The sequence below is a fragment of the Leucoraja erinacea genome, chromosome 15, assembly GCF_028641065.1.
Source record: "Leucoraja erinacea ecotype New England chromosome 15, Leri_hhj_1, whole genome shotgun sequence".
NCBI lineage: Eukaryota > Metazoa > Chordata > Chondrichthyes > Rajiformes > Rajidae > Leucoraja > Leucoraja erinaceus.
Window position 1 is genome coordinate 35,317,938 of NC_073391.1, and position 24,160 is coordinate 35,342,097.

The 24,160-nt window shown below is 48.6% G+C and overlaps 1 protein-coding gene across 4 annotated transcripts in view; it reads right to left on the minus strand.

Moving 5' to 3' along the window:
• Positions 1 to 4,768: 4,768 nt before the first annotated feature.
• pcgf6 (polycomb group ring finger 6) overlaps positions 4,769 to 24,160 on the minus strand; it is a 39,735-nt gene continuing 20,343 nt past the window's right edge. Inside the window, exons 7-10 of one of the 4 annotated variants that reach the window (XM_055647156.1) lie at positions 24,130 to 24,157; positions 21,338 to 21,436; positions 15,366 to 15,507; positions 4,769 to 5,667 (exon numbers count right to left, since the gene is read on the minus strand). In XM_055647156.1, the coding sequence (XP_055503131.1) occupies positions 5,561 to 5,667; positions 15,366 to 15,507; positions 21,338 to 21,436; positions 24,130 to 24,157 (376 nt within the window). In that variant the 3' untranslated portion in view covers positions 4,769 to 5,560. The remainder of the gene's footprint in view (positions 5,668 to 15,365; positions 15,508 to 21,337; positions 21,437 to 24,129; positions 24,158 to 24,160) is intronic. The other 3 variants (XM_055647158.1, XM_055647157.1, XR_008724695.1) reach the window with 3 other exon arrangements.

Genomic DNA, 24,160 nt, shown 5'->3' on the forward strand with positions numbered 1-24,160 from the left:
CTGCAGCGGGGGTTTGGAGATGAAGGTCAATCACTGAGCCAGGCAGCTGCTGATCGATCTGGTCTTGCAATGATCAGATGCCTATGCGCCCACAGCATTAACCATTGCTCGAGCAGCTGCCAGCATTGACAGCAGATAAAGGAGGTTCTCACTCCTCAAACTTAAAGCCGCCAGACTAAAGATCACTGCAGAGGGTGTGGATCAGATTTCGATCATAATTCCTTGAGCATTAACTAACATTCATCTTCATTTGAGAGTTAGAAGCCTAGCCTCAGTAATGTTTAACCACAGCCCAACAGGGAGGCTGTGGATGTGCAGTCAACACCAGCCCTGCCCACGGCTCACACCCTGAAAGCCAGCGGCTCCCAGTCACCGTCTCAGCTGCTGTAAACACTTCACTTGACACTCTGAATGTTCCAGCTCACTCCCCGGGGAAACCTGCTGCCACCACTTATGCTGAAGAAAGAGCGCAGTTAATATCCATGGTAACGCTATCGAGGGAATCGCACAGCTTAAACAGACACCACTGTAAACTGCATCAGGCTGTAATAGTCACACTCCCATCCACCTGCATCCAGCTCCCTTAGCCCCCTTCCCCAGACCCCAGCATCCTGAGCCTCACCTAGTGGCACCCAGCTCCCCTAAACCTAACCCCAGCTACCCTCCCTCTAGCTCCAAGCCCCCCAGCCCTGAGCCCCACCCATGGGCATCCAGCTCCTCTCTCCTCCCACATCTTTTCTTAGTAAAGTTCACCAACTATGAACAGTTGACCTGGGTTCCTGATGATACTCGAATTGCAGGTGCTTGTTTATTTAAAAAAAGGACAAAATGCTGGTGTAACTCAATCAGCATCTCTGGAGGCCATGAATAGGTAATGTTTCAGTTTGAGGAGGGGTGCAGACATGTAACATCACCTGCCCATGCCTCCAGAGATGCTGCCCGACCTGCTGAGTTACTCCGGCACTCTGTGTATTTTTTAAACCTGGGTTTCCTCCCTGATGTTCATTTCATCTCCCATCCTTATTCCCTTCCTGTTCTTACCCACCGTTTCTACATCAACACCTCTACAAGGTCACCCCTTGGCCTCCTGTGCTCCAACGATCCTGCCCAGCTCCAAGGGGAACAACTTCAGCCTTCAGACCCACTGGTGCATGATTCCTCATTCCTGGAAGCCTTAGCTTTTCTAATGTGCAACAAGCTGAATTGGTTGTAAACCGCGATTCTGGTGCTTGCTACAACAAGTGAGGCAACAAGCAAATAGGAAAAACACATGGTCTGTTGGAGACACAAGACTGCAGATGCTGGAATCCTGAGCAAAGTACAAAGTGCTGGAGGAACACAGTGGGTCATGCAGCATTTTTTGGAGGAAATGGGCAGACAACGATTTAGAATGGGCCCCTTCTTCAGACTGAAGAGTCCTGACCCCAAACGTTTGCTCCACATATGGTACGTTGGCCGTTACTTCAAGAGGTTAGGTGCAAGAGCAACAGCATCACACTACAACTATAAAGGACCTTGGTGGGATCACACACACACACACGAGTACTGAGCACTTACCGAAAGGCAGCTACGCTTGGTGCAGCAGGAGCAGAGTGAAGGTTCACCAGACTGGTTTTGAGACGACAGGTCTGTGCTACAGGGAGACCGGGTGTCTAGGCAAGAGCGGTGAGCTCACTGAAACACAGACGAGTAAAGCGCGCAGAAGGTGGAGATGGGAAAGCGGCTGAAGCTTCCTCTGGCTGTCGAGTTTATCATCGGGAGCCACGGAACAGTAGAGCGCGGCGACAGGCTCTTCCAAACATTCCTCAACGTCTCTGACAAACATGACACCAACCTCAGAGTTCCCCACCTCGCAGCGCTGTGGAGTCTCAGCCACAGTTCTCCAGCCAACTTTCAGAGTTCTCTAGAGATGCTGCCTGATCCGCTGAGTTATTCCAGCTCTTTGTGTCCTTTTTCATGTTATTCCAGCTCTTTGTGTCCTTTGTGTCATCAAATTAATTTGAACATAAGATCAATATGTTTCTGGTTAAGCCTGTCCAGACCGCCTTCCCAGCAGGACACTGACCCGGCCCAAAATTCAGTCCAACATTCCCAGCAGATCATTCCAGCCCAGACCAATATTCCCAATGGCCATTTCCATGATGGAAGGGTCTAACCACCATTGCCCAGCCTCAATGTCCTGACTAAATACTCAACGGCACCTGTAATTGGGGATGGGTAATACTTGCCGTACAAAGTTATACAAAACTTTCTCTCACCTTGTGACCCAGCGAGGCAGGAGGAGCAGTCGTGTGGAATGATGAAGCCTGGGTTTTGCAGGGCAGCTGATGAGCGTCTGTCTGGGATGTCTCCTGGAGCGGGTTACAGACAGGAGCATTGACAGAGGTAGACGGCCATCTCAACTCTGATCTGTTTATAGCTCTCTCCACACAGCCAGAAGGTCATGCTGCCAACTCTGTTCACCATCACTGAAACGCAACCCTAAAATCACTGAGCATCGATTTGCATCGGGAACCTGTGGAGTTGTGCCTCAGAAATCTTTCACTGTCTGCGAATGTTTCATTCAATTTTCTTCTCAGGCTAAATATAAACTTTAACTGGGTCTCAGACATCCCTCAGGGGCTTTGGTCCAAACTTGTGCATCAGCAGAGACACAAAATGCTGCAGTAACTCAGCAGGACATGCAGTGTATCAGCAGAGAGACATAAAATGCTGGAGTAACTCAGCAGGACAGGCAATGTATCAACAGGATTGGAGTTCGTTCTCAATGTGAACACTCTGATCATGTGATTAAGAAGGAACTGCAGATGCTGGAAAATCGAAGGTAGACAAAAATGCTGGAGAAACTCAGCGGGTGAGGCAGCATCTATGGAGCGAAGGAAATAGGCAACGTTTCGGGCCGAAACCCTTCTTCAGACTGATGTGAGGGTGGGGGGGGAGAGGGGGGGTAGAAGTAAGGAGGAGCCATTGGGCTGAGGGAGAGCTGAGAAGGGGAGGAGAAAGTAAGGACTACCTGAAATTAGAGAAGTCAATGTTCATACCGCTGGGGTGGAAACTGCCCAAGCAAAATATGAGGTGCTGCTCCTCCAATTTACGGTGGTCCTCACTTTGGCCATGGAGGGAGCCGAGGACAGAAAGGTCGGATTCGGAATGGGAGGGGGAGTTGAAGTTCTGAGCCACCGGGAGATCAGGTTGGTTATTGCGAACCGAGCGGAGGTGTTCGGCGAAGTAATCGCCAAGCCTACGCTTGGTCTCAGATGTAGAGCAGCTGACATCCAGAGCAACGGATGCAATAGATGAGGTTGGAGGAGGTGCAGGTGAACCTCTGCCGCACCTGGAAATACTGCTTGGGACCTTGAATGGAGTCAAGGGGGGAGGTAAAGCGACAAGTGTAGCATTTCTTGCGGTTGCAAGGGAAAGTGCCCGGAGAGGGGGTGGTTCGGGTGGGAAGGGACAAATTGACCAGAGAGTTACGGAGGGAGCGGTCTCTGCGGAAAGCAGACAGGGGAGGAGATGGGAAGATGTGGCCAGTGGTGGGGTCACGTTGGAGGTTGCAAAAATAACGGAGGATCATTTGTTGTATGTGACGGCTGATCGGATGGAAGGTGAGGACAAGGGGGCCTCTGCCCTTCTTATGAGTGGAGTGATGGGGAGTGAGAATAGGGTCACGGGGTATAGAAGACACCCGGGTGAGAGCCTCATCTATGGTAGAAGAGGGGAACCCCCGTTCCCTGAAGAATTTGGACATCTCCGATGTCCTGGTGTGGAATACCTCATCCTGGGTGCAGATGTGGCGTAGACGGAGGAATTGGGATGTAGTCCTTACAGGAAGCAGGGTGGGAAGAAGTGTAGTCCAGATAGCCATGGGAGTCAATGGGTTTATAATGGATGTCAGTCAGGAGTCTATCACCTGCGATGGAGATAGTGAGGTCAAGAAATGGTAGGGAAATGTCGGAAATGGTCCAGGTGTATTTGAGTGCCGGATGGAAGTTAGTGGTGAAATGGATGAAGTCAGTGAGTCGTCGATGTAGCGGAGGTAGAGTTCGGGGATAGGGTCACGGTATGTCTCGAGCAAGGATTGTTCGACATACCCTACAAAGAGGCAGGCATAGCTAGAGCCCATGCATGTGCCATTAGTCCCAGTGAGCTGTTAGTACCAGTCTAGCTCATGCAGCAAGTGACCACAGCCATTTAAGGGACCCACTGTTCCCTGTGCTGGCCTCGTCACAGACAGGACCTCTGTTTTCCTAGCTTGTTTTAGTTTAGTTTTAGTTTAGAGAAACAGTGCAGGAACAGGCCTTTCGGCTCACCGAGTCTGCACCAACTAGCGATCCCCGCACATTAACACTCGGAGGTCTCGGAGAATACCCAGGCAGATCACGGGGAGAACGTAAAACTCCGTACAGACAGCACCCGCAATCGGGATTGAACCCGGGTCTCCCGTGCTGCAGGCACTGTAAGGCAGCAATTCTACCGCTGCGCCACCGTGCCGCCCATTTTATCCAGCCCCACTGATCATCAGGAGATCTTGAGGCCGTCAATCATTGTGGCTGCCTGTGCACACAGTTCCATAGTAGACCCACTGGATAACACTTCCAGAACTGCACCAGTACAGGATGTCCCTAGAGGTGTCCATTGGACAACGTAGAGGCAACTTTGTTCGATCTCCAGCCTGTGCTGCTCCTGCTCAGGCAGTGCGATGGGATGACGTTTAGGGGTAGGATTGTCTGCTACGAACAGAACACTTTAATACATTTCTTCAAATTAAATACAAGCCTTCAAATTTTCTATAGTAAACTACTTCATTCCAAATTTTATTAATCAGCAAAGAATTTTACAAACTGGAGAAAAATATTTTAAAAGTCTGCTGAACATTTAAGGAAAACAAAACAGCAAAACAGCCTGTACAAAGGCAAAGATTGAATGCTGACAATAGTCACAAAGGATAATCATCACTCTACCCGTCCCACCACCGGTCAGTTCCCAGGGAGTGACCCCTCGCCCTCTCCCCCGTCAGTCCCAGGAATTGCCCCCCCTTCAGCCCAGTCAGCAGTCAGTTCCAGCAAGTGTGCTGTTACAGCTGACTCAGTGAGGGTGGGTGTGGGTGACACGCAGGTCACATATGATCCGCTGTGTGCTGACCAGATGTGGGGGGGGGGGGGGAGAGAAAGAGCAGTATAATTGGCAACAGGGGTGGGTGAGGTTGCTCAGAGAGTGCTGTAACACGCTCCAACTCACCGCGCCAATCCAGCCGAGGATCCGCCTGCAGCCAACCGTTCCCGGATTCATGCCGAAGGCCAATCACCGGATCCTGTACGTACTCCGAGACGATGTCCGATCCCTGGGCACGCCTGAGCAGATTCCTGGAGCCACCAGTTCCTGAGTGCAGTGCAATCCCTGGGCACACCGGAGAGGACTCCCAGAGCCAATGGCCAAATCCTGAATGCAGTGCGTGTGGATGTCTGATCCCTGCACATCCCGGGCGGGACACAGTCCCGGAGCAGCAAGCTCCATGTTCTGGCGCACTGGATCACAGTCTCTCATCACGGTCACCACCGTGTCACATCTGGCGGTGGTGCCAGCAGCTCCGGTTCCACCACCGCTGGACTGCAGCCGCCGTCACTTCTGGGATCGCACGAGCCCGTAGTGCAGAATAAGTAGTCCGTCCTGAAACAGCAAAGAGAAATGTATTTGCCAGAGGCCCTCAGCCCGTTCTCCCAGCACTACAACTTGCAGCGATGTCGTCCCGCATGTTTAGTGTGATACAGTGTGGAAACAAGCCCCTCGGCCCACTATCGATCACACATTCACACTAGTTCTACGTTTTCCCACTTCCTCAACCACTCCCTACACACGCGGGGCGAATCACAGAGGCCACTTAACCTACAAACCAGCACGTCTTTGGGATGTGGGAGGAAACCGGAGCACCAGGGGGAAAACCCACACGGTCACACCGAAAGCACCCCAAGGTCGGGATCGAATACGGGTCTCTGATACACTGAGATGCTGCTCTATCAGCTGCACCACTGTGCCACCCTCACAGAGTAATGCTCATTACAACTGGGCAGAGCCATAGGAGCCCTTGTCACTCACAGCCTCTCAGAACTCCCCTCACCAGGTCCGCCCCACAGGGAGGGGACACCTCCTAGAGACAGTCCCTTGCTGTGCTAATGACTGGGGAACAGAGAGGAGTGGCCAGTTTGTTCAGGTCCAACCACATTGACGCTGCAGCCAAGGAAGCTCTATTTACTCAGGGACTGAGGGGTTCCGCACGTCTCCAGCAACTCTTACCAATTTCTTCAGATGCATCGGAGGAAACCTCTCGAGTTGCATCACAGCTTGGTTTGCCAGCAGCTCTGCCCTAGACCCCAAGAAATCGTAGAGAGTGTAGATGTAGCCGTTCATCTCACAGACAAGACTCCCCACCATTGACTTAATCTACACCACCATGCCTCCAGAAAAGCAGCTAACATAATCGAGGACCACTCACACCCTGGTCATTCTCTATTCACTCCTCTCCCATCCAGCAAACACCAAACCTCAAAAGCACGTAACAGCAGGTTCAAGAACAGCTTCTTCCCCACTTATGAACAGTCCTCCCATATGTTTAGAATTAATTCCATATCAAACCAGCCTCGCCCCATAACTCAAGCCTGCAAGCCCAGGTAACACCCTGATGAATCTCTTCTGCTCCCTTTCCACTTTAATGATATTGTTCCTATAGCTGGATGACCAGAACTACACACAGATAGAGATCTACATTATTGCATCTACATTCACAAGCCACAAGGCTGCTTGCCGATTTCACACTCATCTCCTCGCACCTCCAAGGCAAGTGTGATTTACGGAAGATGTGATTTTTGCTTCTTTACAGCATGTGATCACATAATTAATCTGCACTGGAAAAGGCAGGGATTGCTGTGTCGAGTAGAACGGCGTGTTACAGTGACTCTACACTCGGCTGGTGTAAGGCAGCCCGTTACTGATGTTACACTGCTTTTATCTGCGGGTGGAGGTCTGCTTCATGACCAAATGGCCATCAATTTCTGCCTGTAAAACTGGTTCAGACCTGAGATGGTTTCCGGCAATTATTCTGTTTACCAATAATCTTCTGATTAATGTTAAACATAAAACCCTGTATCAGGTTTATCTCAGAAGAACAGGAGCTGTTCATTCCAAGAGTTCCACCCACCCTCCATCGAGAACAGATTTAAGTGCCCGCTAACCTTGCCGCAGTGTGGTAAAATGTAAAGCACCCTCTGGGGAGCAGTAAATCACAGCTCAATCCACGAGTACGCCACACCTCGCACTCTCTCTCTCTCTCTCTCCCTTCACAGTCACACTCCATAGAGGTGCTCTCACTGCTTACAACCACTGAGACACATTTTAAATCATCACCGTACTGAAGCCAGCACGGAGATCATGGAATTATGGGCACTAATATTGGCTTTGGTTTATTACTGTCACATGCACTGAGGTACGGTGAAAAGCTTTTGTCTGCGTGCTATCCAGTCAAATCGTACTCTACACAAGTACAATCAAACCGTACACACGTACAACAGGTAGTGCAATGAGAAAAATACCAGAGTGCGGAATACATATGTTACAACACGAAAGTGTTAGTTATAGAGAAAGTGCAAGCGCCGCAATGAGGTAGGTTGGGAGATCGGGACTACACCCCAGCTTCTGGGCAGACCGTTCAGTAGTCTGATAACAGCTGGAAGAAGCTGTTCCTGAATCCCAACAACCACAGGTGGTGTTTATTCATGCCCTTTAAAGGAATAAAATTTCTCATTCCAATTCATGGATATGGCCCAGGAATAACAAGCCCCTCGCCCCTCGAGCCAGGCCATTCGGCCCCTCGAGCCCAGACCTCCAGCCCCTCTATCCTGGCCACCTGGCCCCCTCGAGCCCAGCTCACTTGAGCCAGGCCACTGGCTTTGTTCCAGGCCAGCTGACCCTCAAGCCTATTGAGCTGAAAAGCTATCAATCATGGCCGAATTACAACCACTGCATCCACCTGCAGTGACAGAAACTTCATTAACAAGTGTTGAGACAAGACAAGGCACGTGAAGGAACGCTGACGTAGGGATCCAGAGGCTAGGTTCATTGGGTAGGGGAAACGACAATCCCGGAGGATATAGGTTGAAGGTGAGAGGGAACAGATTTAACAGTAACCTGAGGGGCAACTTTTTGACTCAGATGGTGACTGCCAGAGCCGGTGGTAATGGCAGGTTCAATAACAACATTTGCATAGGGACATGGACAGGAAAGCTTAGAGTCAGCATGGATGAGTTGAGCCGAAGGGCCTGTGGTCCGTGCTCTTTGACTCTGAGTGGAAACAAGTGATCCCTGACCTTGAGGGACTGGGTGAGAAGAGAACCAGGAGGCAGTGAGGTGCTTTCAAAGGGGCAGATCCCGTGTAGCGAGCGTCTCCCCACAGGGAAGTCCACCGACTGTTGCTGCAGATACCAGCGGACGCCCGAGGAAGGAAGAAGGTGATGAGGAATGGAGGAATAATAATGGCAGGTTACATGCTGTTCACTTGGAGGATTAACCTGCTCTCTGTTTCAGATGAAGAATGGGAAAATGCTGAGGTCCACCATAAGGACACAGACAGTTGACATTCTCACTCCATCTGATCAACACCACCCAACTTCCTTGTGGATTTTAACCTTAACTAGATCTCCTGAGAATGGGAGGGAGATTAAGTTTGTTCTTGGTGTGGGTTCCCTCCAGTTGTGCATTGGAAAGACAGACTTCCAGACATCAAAAGCAGAAAAACTCAAGCGATGCTCTACTCCAGTGGCATTCCCCTGGAAAGTTCGGTGGGCTGTTCCTGTCCCCAGTCTGAAGTAGGGTCCCAACTCAAAATGTCACCCATCCCTTTTCTCCAGAGATGCTGCCTGACCCACTGAGTTACTCCAGCGCTTCATGTCTGCCTTTTGTTTCCGTACAATGTATTTCTCAGATTGGCTCTGCTGCATTGAAGGTCGTGAGAAACCACGTTCTGCTGTCGGAGCCAGGGAGAAGCAATGAACTTCCCTTGGAGACAAGGAGGGTGCACACTGAAGCACGGGCAAAGCATGCACGTTATTCCTTCCCCCCCCCCCCCCCCCCCAACCATCCACCTATTCCCAGGGCATTAGTGGATCGTAACAACCAGTGGGAGGGTGGGCAAGGACAAGCATTTTAGAAAAGGCAAGAGGGATGAAGACTGGGTGTGGGGTGAGAGACTGCTGTCACAACAGCAATGTAACACTTCTAATCGATGACGCGTTTGATAAATGAGAAACTGCTTCCAGTGGCAGGAGTCTCGGTGTCCAGAGGACACAAAATGAAAGCAATCAGCAGCAGGGTCAGAGAGCAGGCAGGCAAATACTTTTCTTTAAATAAATGTGAGATATGAGATGGAATGCACTGCCCAAGAAAGGTATGGAACAAGTATTTGCACACGGGAAATACAGGGAGATAAAACGGTTGGAACAGGCGACAAATTACACTTTCAAAGAGTGAGCGCTGATAAGGAGTTCCTTTTAAGTTTCTAATCAAGAAGGATTTTTATCTTCACTCTGAACAGTACTGCTGCACGGGAACGGTGAAACAGTGTGAATAAATAGATTCATTGCCTGATAATAGTTAAATCAGTAGATCCTTAGAGCAGTCACTACAGTGACCACCTCTCCCTGCAGATATCCTTCATCAAAGGGCCAAGGACAGGTCAACCTATAATCAGATTCAGTGGAAATAAGAACTAAACGCATCTTGAATTTATCAGTCAGCCCCAGGAGGCAGTTTCCTTGGCAACTGCACGAGCTATTGACCTTTCTAAAGATCCGCCATAGATCACAGAGTAGCAGTATTTAGTGAGTTATAAAACGTCACTCACAGAACACTCACAACACATCCATAATGATGGGGCAGCTGCCGGGAACTGCCCTTACCGCTTTACAGTCACGGTGGGCTGAAGGTGGGCTATTTCAAGAGGGTTAGCTACAAGCACAGCCTCGCTGCACCCTCTGCAACACCTGGTGAAACGGTGCTGTCAGCAGCAGCAGAGCAGCCTGTCACACCCAGCTGCCTTCCAGAGAAACACTTTATCCATTCAGGGGATGGTAGGGTGGCCACGCAGCTGATCAGCACTCCCTGCCCGTCCCACTGTCTCTGGTAAAATTCACCACCGGCTTCCCGAACCTCGGCAGTCCTGGGGTAAGGTGTCCCCGCGGTGCTGTTGAGGAGGGAGTTGCAGGATACAAAGGACCGCCAAGATACTGCCATGTCATGATAACTTGTGATTGGGGAGTTATCACCGAGCATCTGCCGTTTGACAGCCCTGGCGGTAACAGGTTCAGCCACTATGCTGATAATTGAGAGTGGCGGTTGGATCTGTGGGTAGACAAGACAGACCAGGGCAAGTTCATACAGCGTGGATGCCAGTGTTGTAACACCTCGGCTAGAGATGTGGTCAGTTCTGGAGTGCAGGTCACCAGTAGCACGGTAGAGACAATTCAATTCAATTCAATTCAACTTTAATGTCATCGCACAAATACAAGTATGAGTACAACGAAATGCAGTTTTGCGTCAGTCCGTAGTAGTTGTGCATAAAGAAATAAAAAAAATAGAAAGAGAGAAGATACAGAATAATCAAAAAATACAGAATAATTAAACAATGGGGACGGAGGGACCAGAGAAATCTATCGGCGGGACTCCGAGTTCAGCAGTGTAATTGTATTATTGTAGAAGCTGTTCCTCATCCTACTAGTACGTGACCTGAGGCTCCTGTACCGCCTCCCTGATGGGAGGAGGGCAAACAGTCCATGGTTGGGGTGTGAGGGGTCTTTGATGATCTTCCCAGCCCGTCTCAGACACCGTTTTCGGTGGAGGGCATCCATGGCAGGGAGCGGGGCACCGATGATGTGCTGCGCAGTTTTCACCACCCGTTGTAGTGCTTTCCTGTCCGCAGCAGTGCAGCTGCTGTACCATACCATGAAGCAGGTGGTCAGGATACTCTCTATGGTACAGCGGTAAAAGTTGATCAGGATCCGGGGGGGACAGGTGGGCTTTCTTGAGCCTCCTCAGGAAGTAAAGGCGCTGCTGTGCCTTTTTGATCAGCTTGGAGGTGTTGAGGGACCAGGACAAATCCTCCGAGATATGTACTCCGAGGAATTTATAGCTGGAGACGCGCTCCACCTCAGTCCCGTTTATATGGATGGGGGTATGACTGCCTCCTCTGGTCTGCCTGAAGTCAACAATAATCTCCTTCGTCTTTTTGAAGTTGAGGACGAGGTTATTGTTGGCACACCAGGCTGTCAGGTGCTGGATCTCCTCACTGTAGGCTGACTCATCGTTGTCGCTGATCAGTCCTACTACCGTGGTATCTTCAGCAAACTTAATAATGGCGTTGGATCCGTACTTTGGGATACAGTCGTGGGTGAAGAGGGAGTAGAGGAGAGGGCTGAGCACACAGCCCTGTGGCACTCCGGTGTTCAGTGTTATAGTGGAGGAGGTGAGGTTATTGACCCTAACAGACCGTGGGCTGTTAGTGAGGAAGTCCAGTGTCCAGTTGCAGAGGGAGGTGGAGATGCCAAGTCCACTGAGTTTGGTGATCAAGCTGGCGGGGATGACGGTGTTAATTGTAGACATTGTACCAGTCTGAAGTGTATCGTGCACTCAGCTATTTCACAACAGCACATGTTACAAGTAAATTGCATGAAGGCTGGCTTCTGTGCCCGCGGGGACCTCGGGGAACCACAATGGATCATCCACTCAGCACTTCAGGCCGAACATGGCTGACCATGCTTCAGCCTTGCCTTTAGCTCTCACACTGGGCCCCAGAGGATGGAAATATCCTGGCGGTCGCCTTCTCCCATTAGATGTCTCCCTTTACCCTGTGGACGGCTTGTGTGTAATCATGTATAGTTTTTACACTGACTGGATACCACGCAACAAAAAAGCTTTTCACTATGTACAGTGCTCTCCATAATGATTGGGATAAAGACCCGTCATTTATTTATTTGCCTCTGTACTCCACAATTTGAGATTTGTAATTGAAAACAATTAATCACATGTGTTTAAAGTGCGCATTGTCAGATTTTAATAAAGGCCATTTTTATACAATTTGGTTTCACTATGTAGAAATTACAGCAGTGTTTATACGTAGCCCCCCATTTCAGGGCACCATAATGTTTGGGACACAGCAAAGTCATGTAAATTAAAGCAGTCATGTTTAGTATATTGTTGCATATCCTTTGAATGTGATGACTGCTTGAAGTCTGCGATTCATGGACATCACCAGTTGCTGGGTGTCTTCCCTGGTGATGCTCTGCCAGGCCTGTATTGCAGCCATCTTTAGCTTATGCTTGTTGTGGGGGCGAGTGTAGAACAAACAGTATTGCTGATATCATCAATCATGGATGGCCTGGCAATCAGCAATACGGATCTACAGATAATTCTCTTTTTTCTCTTCAGCATATACAAGGCATGCTCAATTGGGTTCAGATCGGGTGATTGCCTTGGCCACTCAAGAATTTACCAATTTTTAGCTTTGAAAGATTCCTTTGTTGCTTTAGCAGTATGTTTGGGATCATTGTTTTGCTGTAGAATGAACCACCGGCCAATGAGTTTTGAGGCATTTGTTTGAAATTGAGCAGATAGGATGTGTCTATACACTTCAGAATTCATTATGCTACTGCCATCAGCAGTTGTATCATCAACGAAGATAAGTGAGTACTTTCAGTGTTTCACAGATTAGGTGGTGTGATTTGGATCTTGGGCAGTTCCTTCTCTCCTCTATAATTTGCTCATGCTATCACTCTGATATGTTAATCTTCATCTCATCTGCCCACAAGTCCTTTTTCCAGAACTGTGGTTGCTCTTTTAAGTACTTCTTGGAAATCTAACCTGGCCATGCTATTTTTGCGGCTAACCAGTGGTTTGCTCCTTGCAGTGTAGCCTCTGTATTTCTGTTCATGAAGTCTTCAGCGGACAATGGTCATTGACAAATTCACACCTGACTCCTGAAGAGTGTTTCTGATTGTCGAACAGGTGTTTGGGAAATGTTCTTTATTATAGAGAGATTACTTCAGTCATCAGCTGTGGAGGTTTTCCTTGGCCTGCCAGTGCCTTTGCAATTAGTAAGCTCACCAGTGTTCTCTTTTTCTTAATGATGTTCCAAACAGTTGATTTTGGTAAGCCTAAAGTTTGGCCAATGTCACTAACAGTTTTATTCTTTGTTTCTCAGTCTCATAATGGCTTATTTTACTTTCATTAACACAACTTTGGTCCTCATGTTGATAAACAGCAATAATAGTTTCCAAAGGTGATGGAAAGACTGGAGGAAAGATTAGATGCTGAGAGCTCTCTTATACCTGCATTGAGGAGGCACTTAAACACACCTGAGCAATTACAAACGCCTGTGAAGAAATGTGTCCCAGACATTATGGTGCCCTGAAATGGGGAGACTATGTATAAACACAGCTGTATTTTCTACATGATGAAACCAAAATGTATAAAAATTGCCTTTAATAAAATCTGACAATGTGCACTTTAACATGTGATTTTTTTCTATTACAAATCTCAAAGGAAAATAAATTAATGATGGGTCTTTGTCCCAAAAATTATGGAGGGCACTGTAGTCAAATAGTGAAAGGCCAGGATAGAGTGAATTTGGAAATTATGTTTCCACTGGTAAGAGAGTCCAGGACCAGAGGCCAAAGCCCCAGAATAAAAGGACGTACTCTTAGAAAGAAGATAAGAAGAATTTTCTTTAGTCAGAGGGTGGTGAATCTATGGAATTCATTGCCACAGACAGCTGTGGAGGCCAAATCAATGGATATTGATGGTTAACCTTGTTACAGAGAAAGGTTGAACAAAGGTTGAACAAGTTAGGGCTTTATTCTTTGGAGCGCAGAAGGTTAAGGGGGGACTTGATAGAGGTTTTTAAAATGATGAGAGGGATAGACAGAGTTGACGTGGAAAAGCTTTTCCCACTGAGAGTAGGGAAGATTCAAACAAGGGGACATGACTTGAGAATTAAGGGACTGAAGCTTAGGGGTAACATGAGGGGGAACTTCTTTACTCAGAGAGTGGTAGCTGTGTGGAATGAGCTTCCAGTGAAGGCGGTGGAGGCAGGTTCGTTTTTATCATTTAAAAATAAATTGGATAGTTATATGGATGGGAAGGGAATGGAGGGTTATGGTCTGAGCGCAGGTATATGGGACTAGGGAAGATTATGTGTTCGGCACGGACTAGAAGGGTCGAGATGGCCTGTTTCCGTGCTGTAATTGTTATATGGTATATGGTTATATGATATTTTTAAGGCAGAGATTGACAGATTCTTAAGTATTAAGGGTTATGGGGCAAAAGCAGGAGAATGGGGTTGAGAAGGAAAGATAGATCAGCCACGATTAAATTGCGGAGCAGACTTGATGGGCGAATTGCCATTCTGCTGCTGGAACTTATGAACTGATGTACCTCGGTACTCGTGACAATGAACTAAATTGTCCATCACCATTCACAATTAAATGTGCCATGAGTGTGGAGCTTTGATCTGATCTCTTGGCCTTGCATCACCCTGCTCAATATTGGCATGCTGTTGGCACTCGTGCAGAGCCAGTCAGTACCCGGCTTTCTGCGCAGGTCAGTAGCAGCCCATGGCTCTCTGTCTCATCACTGGGGCAGACTGAACTCTGATGGGACCGGACTCAATTCCCTCTTTACGGCAGTGAATGAAATGCTGCACTGTGAGGTTGCGATGTTGGGGCATGCACTTCTGCTACTGCGCAAGGCTCACAGACTTGTACCTCACCCTCCGGAATTCCCACAATGGGCACAATCCCGGAGACTGTTGCCATGGAGTACACAATCCCAACACTACATTCACACTCAGTCACTACTGGGCCTTATCCACCTCTTGCAACAAGTCACTGTTATACGCAACAAGTCATTGCATAACATTGGGTGGCACTGTGGTGGAGCGGTAGAGCGACTGCCTTCCAGCGCCAGAGACCCGGGTTTGATCCTGACCAGGGGTGTTTCTCTGTACGGACTTTGTTCTCCCTATGACCTGCATGGGTTTTCTCCAAGGTCTTTGGTTTCCTCCCACAGTGGAAAGACACACAGGATTGTAGGTTCATTGGCTTGGCATAAATATAAATCGTCCCTAGTGTGTGTAGGGCAGTGTAAATGTGTGAGAATCGGTGGTCGGCGCACACTCTTTGGGCCAAAGGAGCTGTTTCCGTGCTGTATCTCTAAAAATAAAACCTCCCCGTGGTACAAAACCCTGTATCAATTTCCCCACTGACTCACTGTAAAGAAACCCACAATCACCCTTCACACTGGTTCTGGACACACAGCCCCACTCATACCTTTACCATCATTCCCATGCAGGTAAATCTCTCTGATGTACAGACCAGCACTCACCCGGATGCTGCTGTGGGTGACACTCCGTCGAATGTGCCGCAGGGTGTGGTGGTGCTCGAGGATCTTGTTCCCACAGGTGATGTCCACCTGTTGGTCACACAAAGCGTTGTCGTTGGTTAAACACTTCTCAATGTATGGAAACCAAAAAGAACAGGCTCAGGTGAAAGGTACTCTGACAGTGTGGCACTCGCTCGATACTGCAACAGCCTGGGTTTCTCTCTGTGGAGCAGTGCCAGTTCTGACCTCTACACTGTCTCCAGCTTCTGTCCAGCCCACCCCAATGATGGGGAGGGGGGGAAGGGGAGGCTGTCCCAGTCACACGGGACAGGCAGATACATCCCAACATGCATGGGGGAAACCAGAGAAATTATTCTCCACGTGAACTCCCTGAAATGGACAGCTCCCACCATCTCAAAACGCCTCTCCAATCCCACACCAGGAGAACCCTTCAACCAACCTACAAAGATCTACCCACACTGACGTTGCGGCACTCCGCTAATACTGCAACAGCTTGGGTTTTGACTTTCGACTTGATAAGCAGAGCCTACGGCCAGACTATTCCTCCAAACCCACTGTCAGCCATTTTCGGTACCCCTCCCAATACCAACCTCTCTGTTGCGGTGAAATGGGTTCTAGCTTTTACAACCTTGTTAGCCCGGAGACTGATCTTGCTTAACTGGAGGCTCACCTGTCCCCCGACACACGCCCGCTGGATTAAGGAGGTGCTTTATAATTTAAAGCTTGAAAAACTTAGGTTCTTTCTCAAAGGCTCTATCAAGACATTCCTAGATACATGGAACCCTTTCTTGGAACTTGTTAACTCTCTCAACTTGGCCCCGGACTCGGAAGAGGACTGAGTGCTCTCCACCATTGTTCTGCTCTACTGCAGCTGCTCTCCCCTTAACCCTCCCCACACTTATTTATTTAATTACTTACTTAGTTACTGTTATTAGTGACCCCCCCTTTTTTTTAGTACTTTTTGTTTCGTTTATCTTACCATATTTGTGTGGATGTGTATGTATGTGAGTGTTGTTTGTCCCCGTTTGGTTCCGACCTGATTCGGGTGGGTTGAAGGTGGGTAAGGGTAAGGGCTTTGAGGGTCGCTTACATACTGTTGCACAATTATGCCTTGACTGCCACTGTCTGTTATCATTGTATGTATGCAAATTGCTGTGAAATTCAAATAAAAATATTTAAATCAAAACGCCTCTCCAATCCCGCACCAGGAGAACCCTTCAACCAACCTACAAAGATCTACCCACACTAACGTTGCGGCACTCCGCTAATACTGCAACAGCTTGGGTTTCTATCAGATGAGCAAGACCAGAGCTGACCTCTTACTCCAGCTTCTATCCCCCAGTGATGGGGGAAAGTGAAGGATGCCTGCAGCAAAGTCCTGCACTGACGTTATCAAGCACCTTCCTTCATTCTAACCCTGGTTTCATCCACTGTAGTGTTCCCCTTCTCTCACTAGCAGGTTGTCTGCACACTCTGGGTGCCAGTCAGCTCAAAGGCTACTTTGTTGTTGGGACCGATCCCGCTGACCTCACTCCAGTGGTCGCAGCTGAATGAGTCCAGATACACTTCATGGGTAAATGGTTAGATTAGATTCGGATCGGTTCATTGTCATATACATGCACCAAGTCAGAATGGAATCCCAAATTCACATGAAGTTGACAAGAGTAAACAGTGCATACAGAGTAATTGTAAATACGAGTGCAAAACAGCAGAGTGGTGTTAGACTGAAGTTGTGCAAACAAATATTCAAGTACACATTGGAATAAGTGGATGAGGTAGAGGCACGAGTGGGAGCAGGGGGCAGTGGTGAGCATTGGCAGCAGTTTCTGGTCTCTGGGTGTAGCCCAATGACTTTCACTCGTTTAAAGATTGTTAGGAGGTTGAATGCTACAATATCTGGTTTAGGTTTGGAAGATGCCTGGGCAACCTCCCACAGTGTTTGGCAGATGTGGTGTTACCAGCGGAGGTCAGGGGGTGGCGAGGACACTGTGTGGCTGACTCGGGTGTACAAGTTCACTGTCAACCAGACATTCCCTGTCAGACACTGTCACACCTCAGAGCCCCTTCCTGTCATCCTATTAATTGAAGCAATTGTAACTGCTCCCCATGTATGGTCCCTTTGCCTCCATCTCACTTGGGGCTGCCAGGCTCTCTGGGGCTCGAAGCAGTCTTCAGACGTGTGATTTGTGCAGCTAACTGCAAAACAACAAAGGTCACCAGATGAGGCAGCACTCAATCACCAGGAAAGATCGAAAGCTAATTACAAAACCCATTCACATTTGCAGCAGGGGCTACAAAGGCCACCTGCAGATCAATGGGGAACCAGTAACTAACAACCGTAGGCACCGTGATGCATAAACCAGAGTATGAGTGGTGCAGTGCATAATGAGAAAATCAGAGAGAGGGGGAGGGGGAGGGGGAGGGAGATAGAGGGGGAGAGAGAACAAGACAGAGTGAAAGGCATGGAGAAAGAGAGAATGAGAGAGAGAGAAAGAGAGAAAGAAAGAGAGAGAGAGACAGGGAGAGAGAGTTCATGGCAAGGAAGAGTGTTAGTGGGACAGGGAGAGAGGAAAATTAAAAAATAAATAAATGTTTTTTACAAGAGTAGAGAGAAGAAAAAAATGAAATGGGAATAAAATAATAAATCCCAGATTCAATTCAATTCAAATGAAGGAAGCGATGAGTGAGGTGCGAGGAAAACAACAAAGTGAGAATGAGGGAAGTTAAAAAGAGTGTACAATAGGCATGAAATAAATGTAAAGGAGGGAGATATGACGCCTCACACCCTGAAAACAACCATCCTTCCCTCAGAAGAATCACAAACAAGTAGATTCATCCCAGAGGGCAGAACCTGATGTTTATATCAATTGCTTTGTGCAAGTCTGCGACGCCCAGCCTCTGCACACATTCAGGCTCTCGGCAGCCATCTCCTCCTCCCACAACTTCCCAGGGGATCCGACTGTCTCCTGTTCAATTACAGTGGAAGATGATGCCGACTGAAGCAGCTCTCGACTGGGTCAGAGACACTCCTGTAACCAAGGGAGTGCAGCACCACCTGCTCTCTCAGCTGACAGGGAAGGCGAGTGAGAGGGATGGAGCCCTCTCCCACCCACTGGCACTCCCCATGGCCCTAGCATCCTGCCCACTGTTTCAAGGAGAGAAGGCAGGCCGGCAGCCCATTCCCAGCACAGGCATTAAACCAGGATGACTCCCAGGTGATACTGCAAATTGCTCACAAACATCAGAACAAGTTGGTAAGCTCTGCCACAGATGAGGCAAGCATTATCCTAATGGAATATGAGGAGTACGTACTCACAATGTGAATAGCACACCACAATGTCTGTGATGAACGTCGTGTTAAATTAAACTAATCCCCTTTACCGACACATAATCCATATCCCTCCATTCCCTGCATATCCATTTGCCAATCAAAAAGCCACTTAAGCACTATTGTCATAACTACCTCCATCCCTGGTAGCGGGTTCCAGGCACTCACCACCATCTGTGTTTAAAAACTTGCCCTGCACATCTCCTTTCAACATTCCCCCTCTTACCTTAAAGCCGTGCCCTCTCGTCTTTGGCAGTTCCACCCTGGGAAAAAAGGTTCTGACTGTCGACCCTACCTATGCCTCTCATGATTTTATAAACTTCTATTAGGTTTTCCTTCAAAGAGAAAACAATCCAGGTTTGTCCAACATCTCCTTCAGCTAACACCCTCCAATCCAGTCATCATTCTGGTGACCCTCTTCAGCATCCACATTCATGTGCATGCCCTTGCAAGACCCTTTTCTACATCCTTCCTGCAAATGGGTGCCCAGAATGGCATACAGTAAATCAACAGACGCCTGGGGTGGGAGATTGCAACCTTCTGCATTTTGTTGTCTCTGTACTGTACACTGCACAATGACAATAAAGTTGAATCTGAATTCACGTGGTCCGCCCTGTTTCGACAAATGGTGTGCACCATCAAATAAGATCAAATGGAACAAATTGTCCTACAACTTCAGGCTGTGCACGCCATACGCAAGAAGAAGAACAGATGCATTACGAGCATAAACAGTAGTTCAGGCTGGGCATCGACAGGATGGCAGGGGGGGGCCTAAGTGGCAGAAATGTTTACCACCAACTATGGGTCTGGCAAATCCCTCACTCTGCCATGAGCATCAGTACCTGATGCAAAACAATGGTTGAGTGAGAAACCGCACCTGCACGAGGAACCACGCCTGCACCTGCGTGAGGAACCACACCTGTACCTGCACGAGGAACCACACCTGTACCTGCACGAGGAAACACACCTGCACCTGCGCGAGGAAACAGGTCTGCACCTGTGTGAGGAGCCACACCTGTACCTGAGTGCAGCCACAACCTCCAGGTTGAAGCACAGCTTCTTCCAGCAACCATCAGGTTCTTGAACACCACATAACACCAACCTCAGCAACTATGATCTTCTGTGAATTGTGTCTTAAGCTGCTGCAAGTAAGACTTCCACTGTTCTGTTGTCAGTACATATGACAATTAACAATTAAACACTCTTGACTCTTTAGTTGCACTACGGACTTTGGTGTTGGCACTATGATGATACTTAGTATTCTAGTTATTTCATTATTTCTCTGTTTGTGATTACATTTATAGGCCTGTCAAGGTGCAACAAGTAAGACTTTAACTGTTCAGTTGCCAGTTCTTATGACAATTAAATACTCTTGACACTCGGACTAGTAGGTGGCAAGTAAACGTCATGCAACATCATCAAGACAGCACCTGATTGCTTCCCATGACATTCGATGACATTACCTTTGCCGAATCCCCATCACCAGGGACAACAAGTGATCCACAGAGCAGGCTTGAGGATTGGGATCCTGCAGCAGGGACCCACCTCCTCCTGACTCACCAAAGCTACCAACACGGCACTCGGCAGGAGTGCGGTGCATCATGCTCCGACTCCCCAGAGGAGTGGCACTGCTACACACCCACAATGACCAACACATAACCACATGATGGAAGCCCACCCACCACAGTGAACACTGCTGACTAGTCCCCCCATGATTGGGTTAAAGCCAAAATTAATGAACTCCTCAGTCGGACAGTCAAATCGGTGGAGTGTCAATGGATTTGAGAGCAGTATGGGAATCCCACAGCTTGTTTCCACTCTCGTGGACAAGTCAATAAAGGCTTGCACTTGCATCTCCTTTAACCTAATCTACTGTATCCATTGTTCAAGATGTAGACTCTTATACATCAACGAGACCAAACATAGACTGGCCGATCGTTTTGCTGACCTGATCTCCCGATTGCTAAACACGTTAATTCTCCTTCCCATTCCCACACTGACCTTTCTGTACTAGGTCTCCTCCATTGTCAGAGTGAGCTAAACGCAAGTTGGAGGAACAGGATCTCATATTTCGCTTGGGCAGCTTACAGCCCAGTGGTATGAATATTGATTTCGCAAACTTTAAGTAGCCCCGGCATAACCTCTCTCTCCATCCTTCCCCCATCCAAGTCACACCAGCTTCTCGTTTTCACCCAACAAACAGCTAACAATGGCCTGTTTCCTTTATCATCGTTAGTTTTTTGAATATCTTTCACTCATTGTTCTTTATCTTTCTACATCATCGTCTTTTATCTCTCGTTTCCCTTTCCCCTGATTAGTCCGAAGAAGGGTCTTGACCCAAAACGTCTCCAGAGACGCTGCCTGTCCCTCTTAGTTACTCCAGCTTTTTGTGTCTATCCTCAATAAAAGCTGTTCTGGCCCATCACGGAATGACTCAAAGCCTCCGATGCCCCACAACACTGAAGCTCAATAGACACTCCCTACCCCTCAAACAGAATCCCACACTGATGGCTCTTCCCATCTGCATGCTTAGCTAATGACCCTTGCCAATCAGTTCAACTTGAAGCTTACCTGATACATGGGGTCCAATTCCAGCTTCTTTCGGATAAACTTTTCCACGTGTCGGATTGTCGCCTCCTCCGACACCCGGACATATTTCTTTTGCAGCGGCTGAAAGAAAAACAAAAGAAAATCAACATGGAAGCCAGGGGCAGAAAGAGTTAGACAGGCTGAATGGCCAGCTCTTGTGACTGAGGTCCTCGGTGTCAAAGGCCCTCATTTCAGAACCTACACCACTTGCCCGTGAGACCATGCAGATATCAGTTACAACAGCAGCAGGTAAACGTTTAGCTACTGGGATCTGTTATTAGATACTGTGAATTTTCCATTTCTCTGTCCCCATTCCAGTACCCTCCCTGGTTCTGTCCCCATACAGTTCACTCCTTGATACTATCCCCATATCCCCCGATACTGTCCCCAAACTGCTCTCCCTGACTAGCACACAAACAAAGCTTTTCACTGTATTCTGATACATGAGACAACACCAAAACGCAGCAGTCCAATACTGTGCCAGACAAAGAGCCTCTGGGGAAGAATTCTCTGGTGACTACCTGGGCCGCACCTTCCCAAATTTCTAACCCCCTTACTGCATCCCATTAGTGGCCAGGTATCAACAGTATGATGCCCCATCACAGGTCCTGAGAGGAGGTTTTGCAGCAACATCATGTCAAATAAGAACCTCTTAAGAGGACATCTCAAGGGTCAAGCGGTTGGCGACAGACCGCCGGGCAGTGGGGTTTACGGGCTCTGACGAGACAATGTCTGCGCTGGGGCACGTCGACAGATGCTGCCGCCGTGAGTGACCTGAAAGGACGAGACAGGGCTGAATGAAGTTCCGTTCACAACTGGAGTTGCTGCAGAAACCAAACAGTGACAGTGGAGTTGGGGATAGTGGAGTTAAGGGATATGGGGAGAAGGCAGGAACGGGGCACTGATGGTGGATGATCAGCCATGATCACATTGAATGGCAGTGTTGGTTCGAAGAGCCGAATGGCCTACTCCTGCATCTATTGTGACACAAGCAACTCCCACACTGCCTCATGAGAAAAAGTTTGTGTTCACAGAAATGTGCCCCAGATAAAATGTGCCATCTCCAAGGGATCAATGCAGACACACGCTGCCCCGAGGAAGGTGCCACGTCTGATCACTGTTCTATGCTGAGCTGACGGATCCCTGTAACGTCTGATTGAAACTCAACCAGGATTCCAGCTCCAGGTCAGAACCCGAGATTCCTGCAACGCACTCGGCTTGCAAGCGTGTACGAGTGTATTTGTGTGTGTGTGAAAGCGAGTGCGAGTGTGTGTGAGTCCGTGTCTGTGCGTGAGTGCTCGTGCGTGTGACCACGTGTGTGCATGAATGAGTGCCTGCTCATGCGAAACTTGCGTGCATGCATGAGTGTCCGTATGAGTGCGTGGGCGAGTGCATGCTCATGCGCGCGTGAGCGTGTGTTTGTGTGAGTGTGCACAGAGACAAAAAGGGGAGAATGAGTGATTGACTCTGACTCTCTGCCACGTGAAGGTTTGGCGTGCATATGAGCATTGTAGGGGTTTTCCCATCCGCTTTGCGCCCAGGCAATGGTGGGTAGAGATAGCAACAGTACCAACTCCAACAACCACCAAAGTACGTCCCAAACACCCCTGGTATTCATCCATCGCTCACTCTCCTTCCTATTCTGCAAACATTTACGGCCTACACACACTTTTCACGCCTGCACTATGTGGATCTCACCACTCAACTACTGCAGCAGAAGCAGCTCCAAAGCTGTTGCAGCCACCCAGTCCAGCCACGGCCACCCACCTCTTGTCCTCTACACTAACCCCCATGCCCTGAGCCCTCGCTCTGGCTCAATTCACAGATCGGTGGTGCTTTGTTGCCGGCTGGTAGACAGTTGCTGACAGCTCAATACTGCAAATTATTCAGCCTGTCTCCACTTTACACACCAGTGCTCACACCTACATTGTTTTTAAATCAAAGCTGGCAGCTTCGCCAGGCTCGGGAGATTTGCTGCTGAGTTCACTTATTACTTGAGTAATAATTATAAGCAGAATTATTCACAAGACCTGGCTTCAATTCAAACTGATCTCCAGCACAGCTGAGGACTTGCTTTTATCGAGTATAGGCAGCCTAGTTCATGGATAACATTGCTGCCCGACAAATAGTCACAAAGTGCTGGACTAACTCAGTGAGTCAGGCAGCATTTCAGGATAAAAGGAAAGGAGCCCGGCATTTGCCTGGGACAAAGGGAATGTCAGGGCTAGGATCACTCTGACCATGGTTTAATGGCAGTCCCATTTGTTTGTGATTGGTTTGGGCAACACAGGGCAGCTACTGGATTTTGGCAAGGAGGTAATACAGGTGCTGATGAAGGAAGAGATGTTCATACAATTGCCCAGTTTATTAATTAGCATGTATACACGTGACAGTAGGAGCGTGCACGTGAGGCCGGGAGCGTGCACGTGAGGTCAGCAGCGCACACTGAAGGATTAATCACCGGTGAGTGCTTACATCAGGGCCTTTCCACTCAGTGGGATGTTAACTTCCAGCATGGATACAGGAACACGAGGCTGCCTAGTACACGTGGCAGCAGACTGTCCCTACAGGAAACGTCTGAGCAAACCCAGGGCAGTAGATCTTTCCCAACCACTGGAATTCACCAGGACTTTCCTCCCCAGCTGCGGGGCGGTGCTCCTGGGCTCGGACACTGCAGTGACTCTATGGCCGACAGGGCACTGGAAATGCAATCGGTCAGTGGGTTCAGTATAAACGTCTTGAGCAGGGAGAGAGGCCGTTTCCAGTCCACCTACCTTATAGTCACCAATTCCAAGGTCAGCCCTG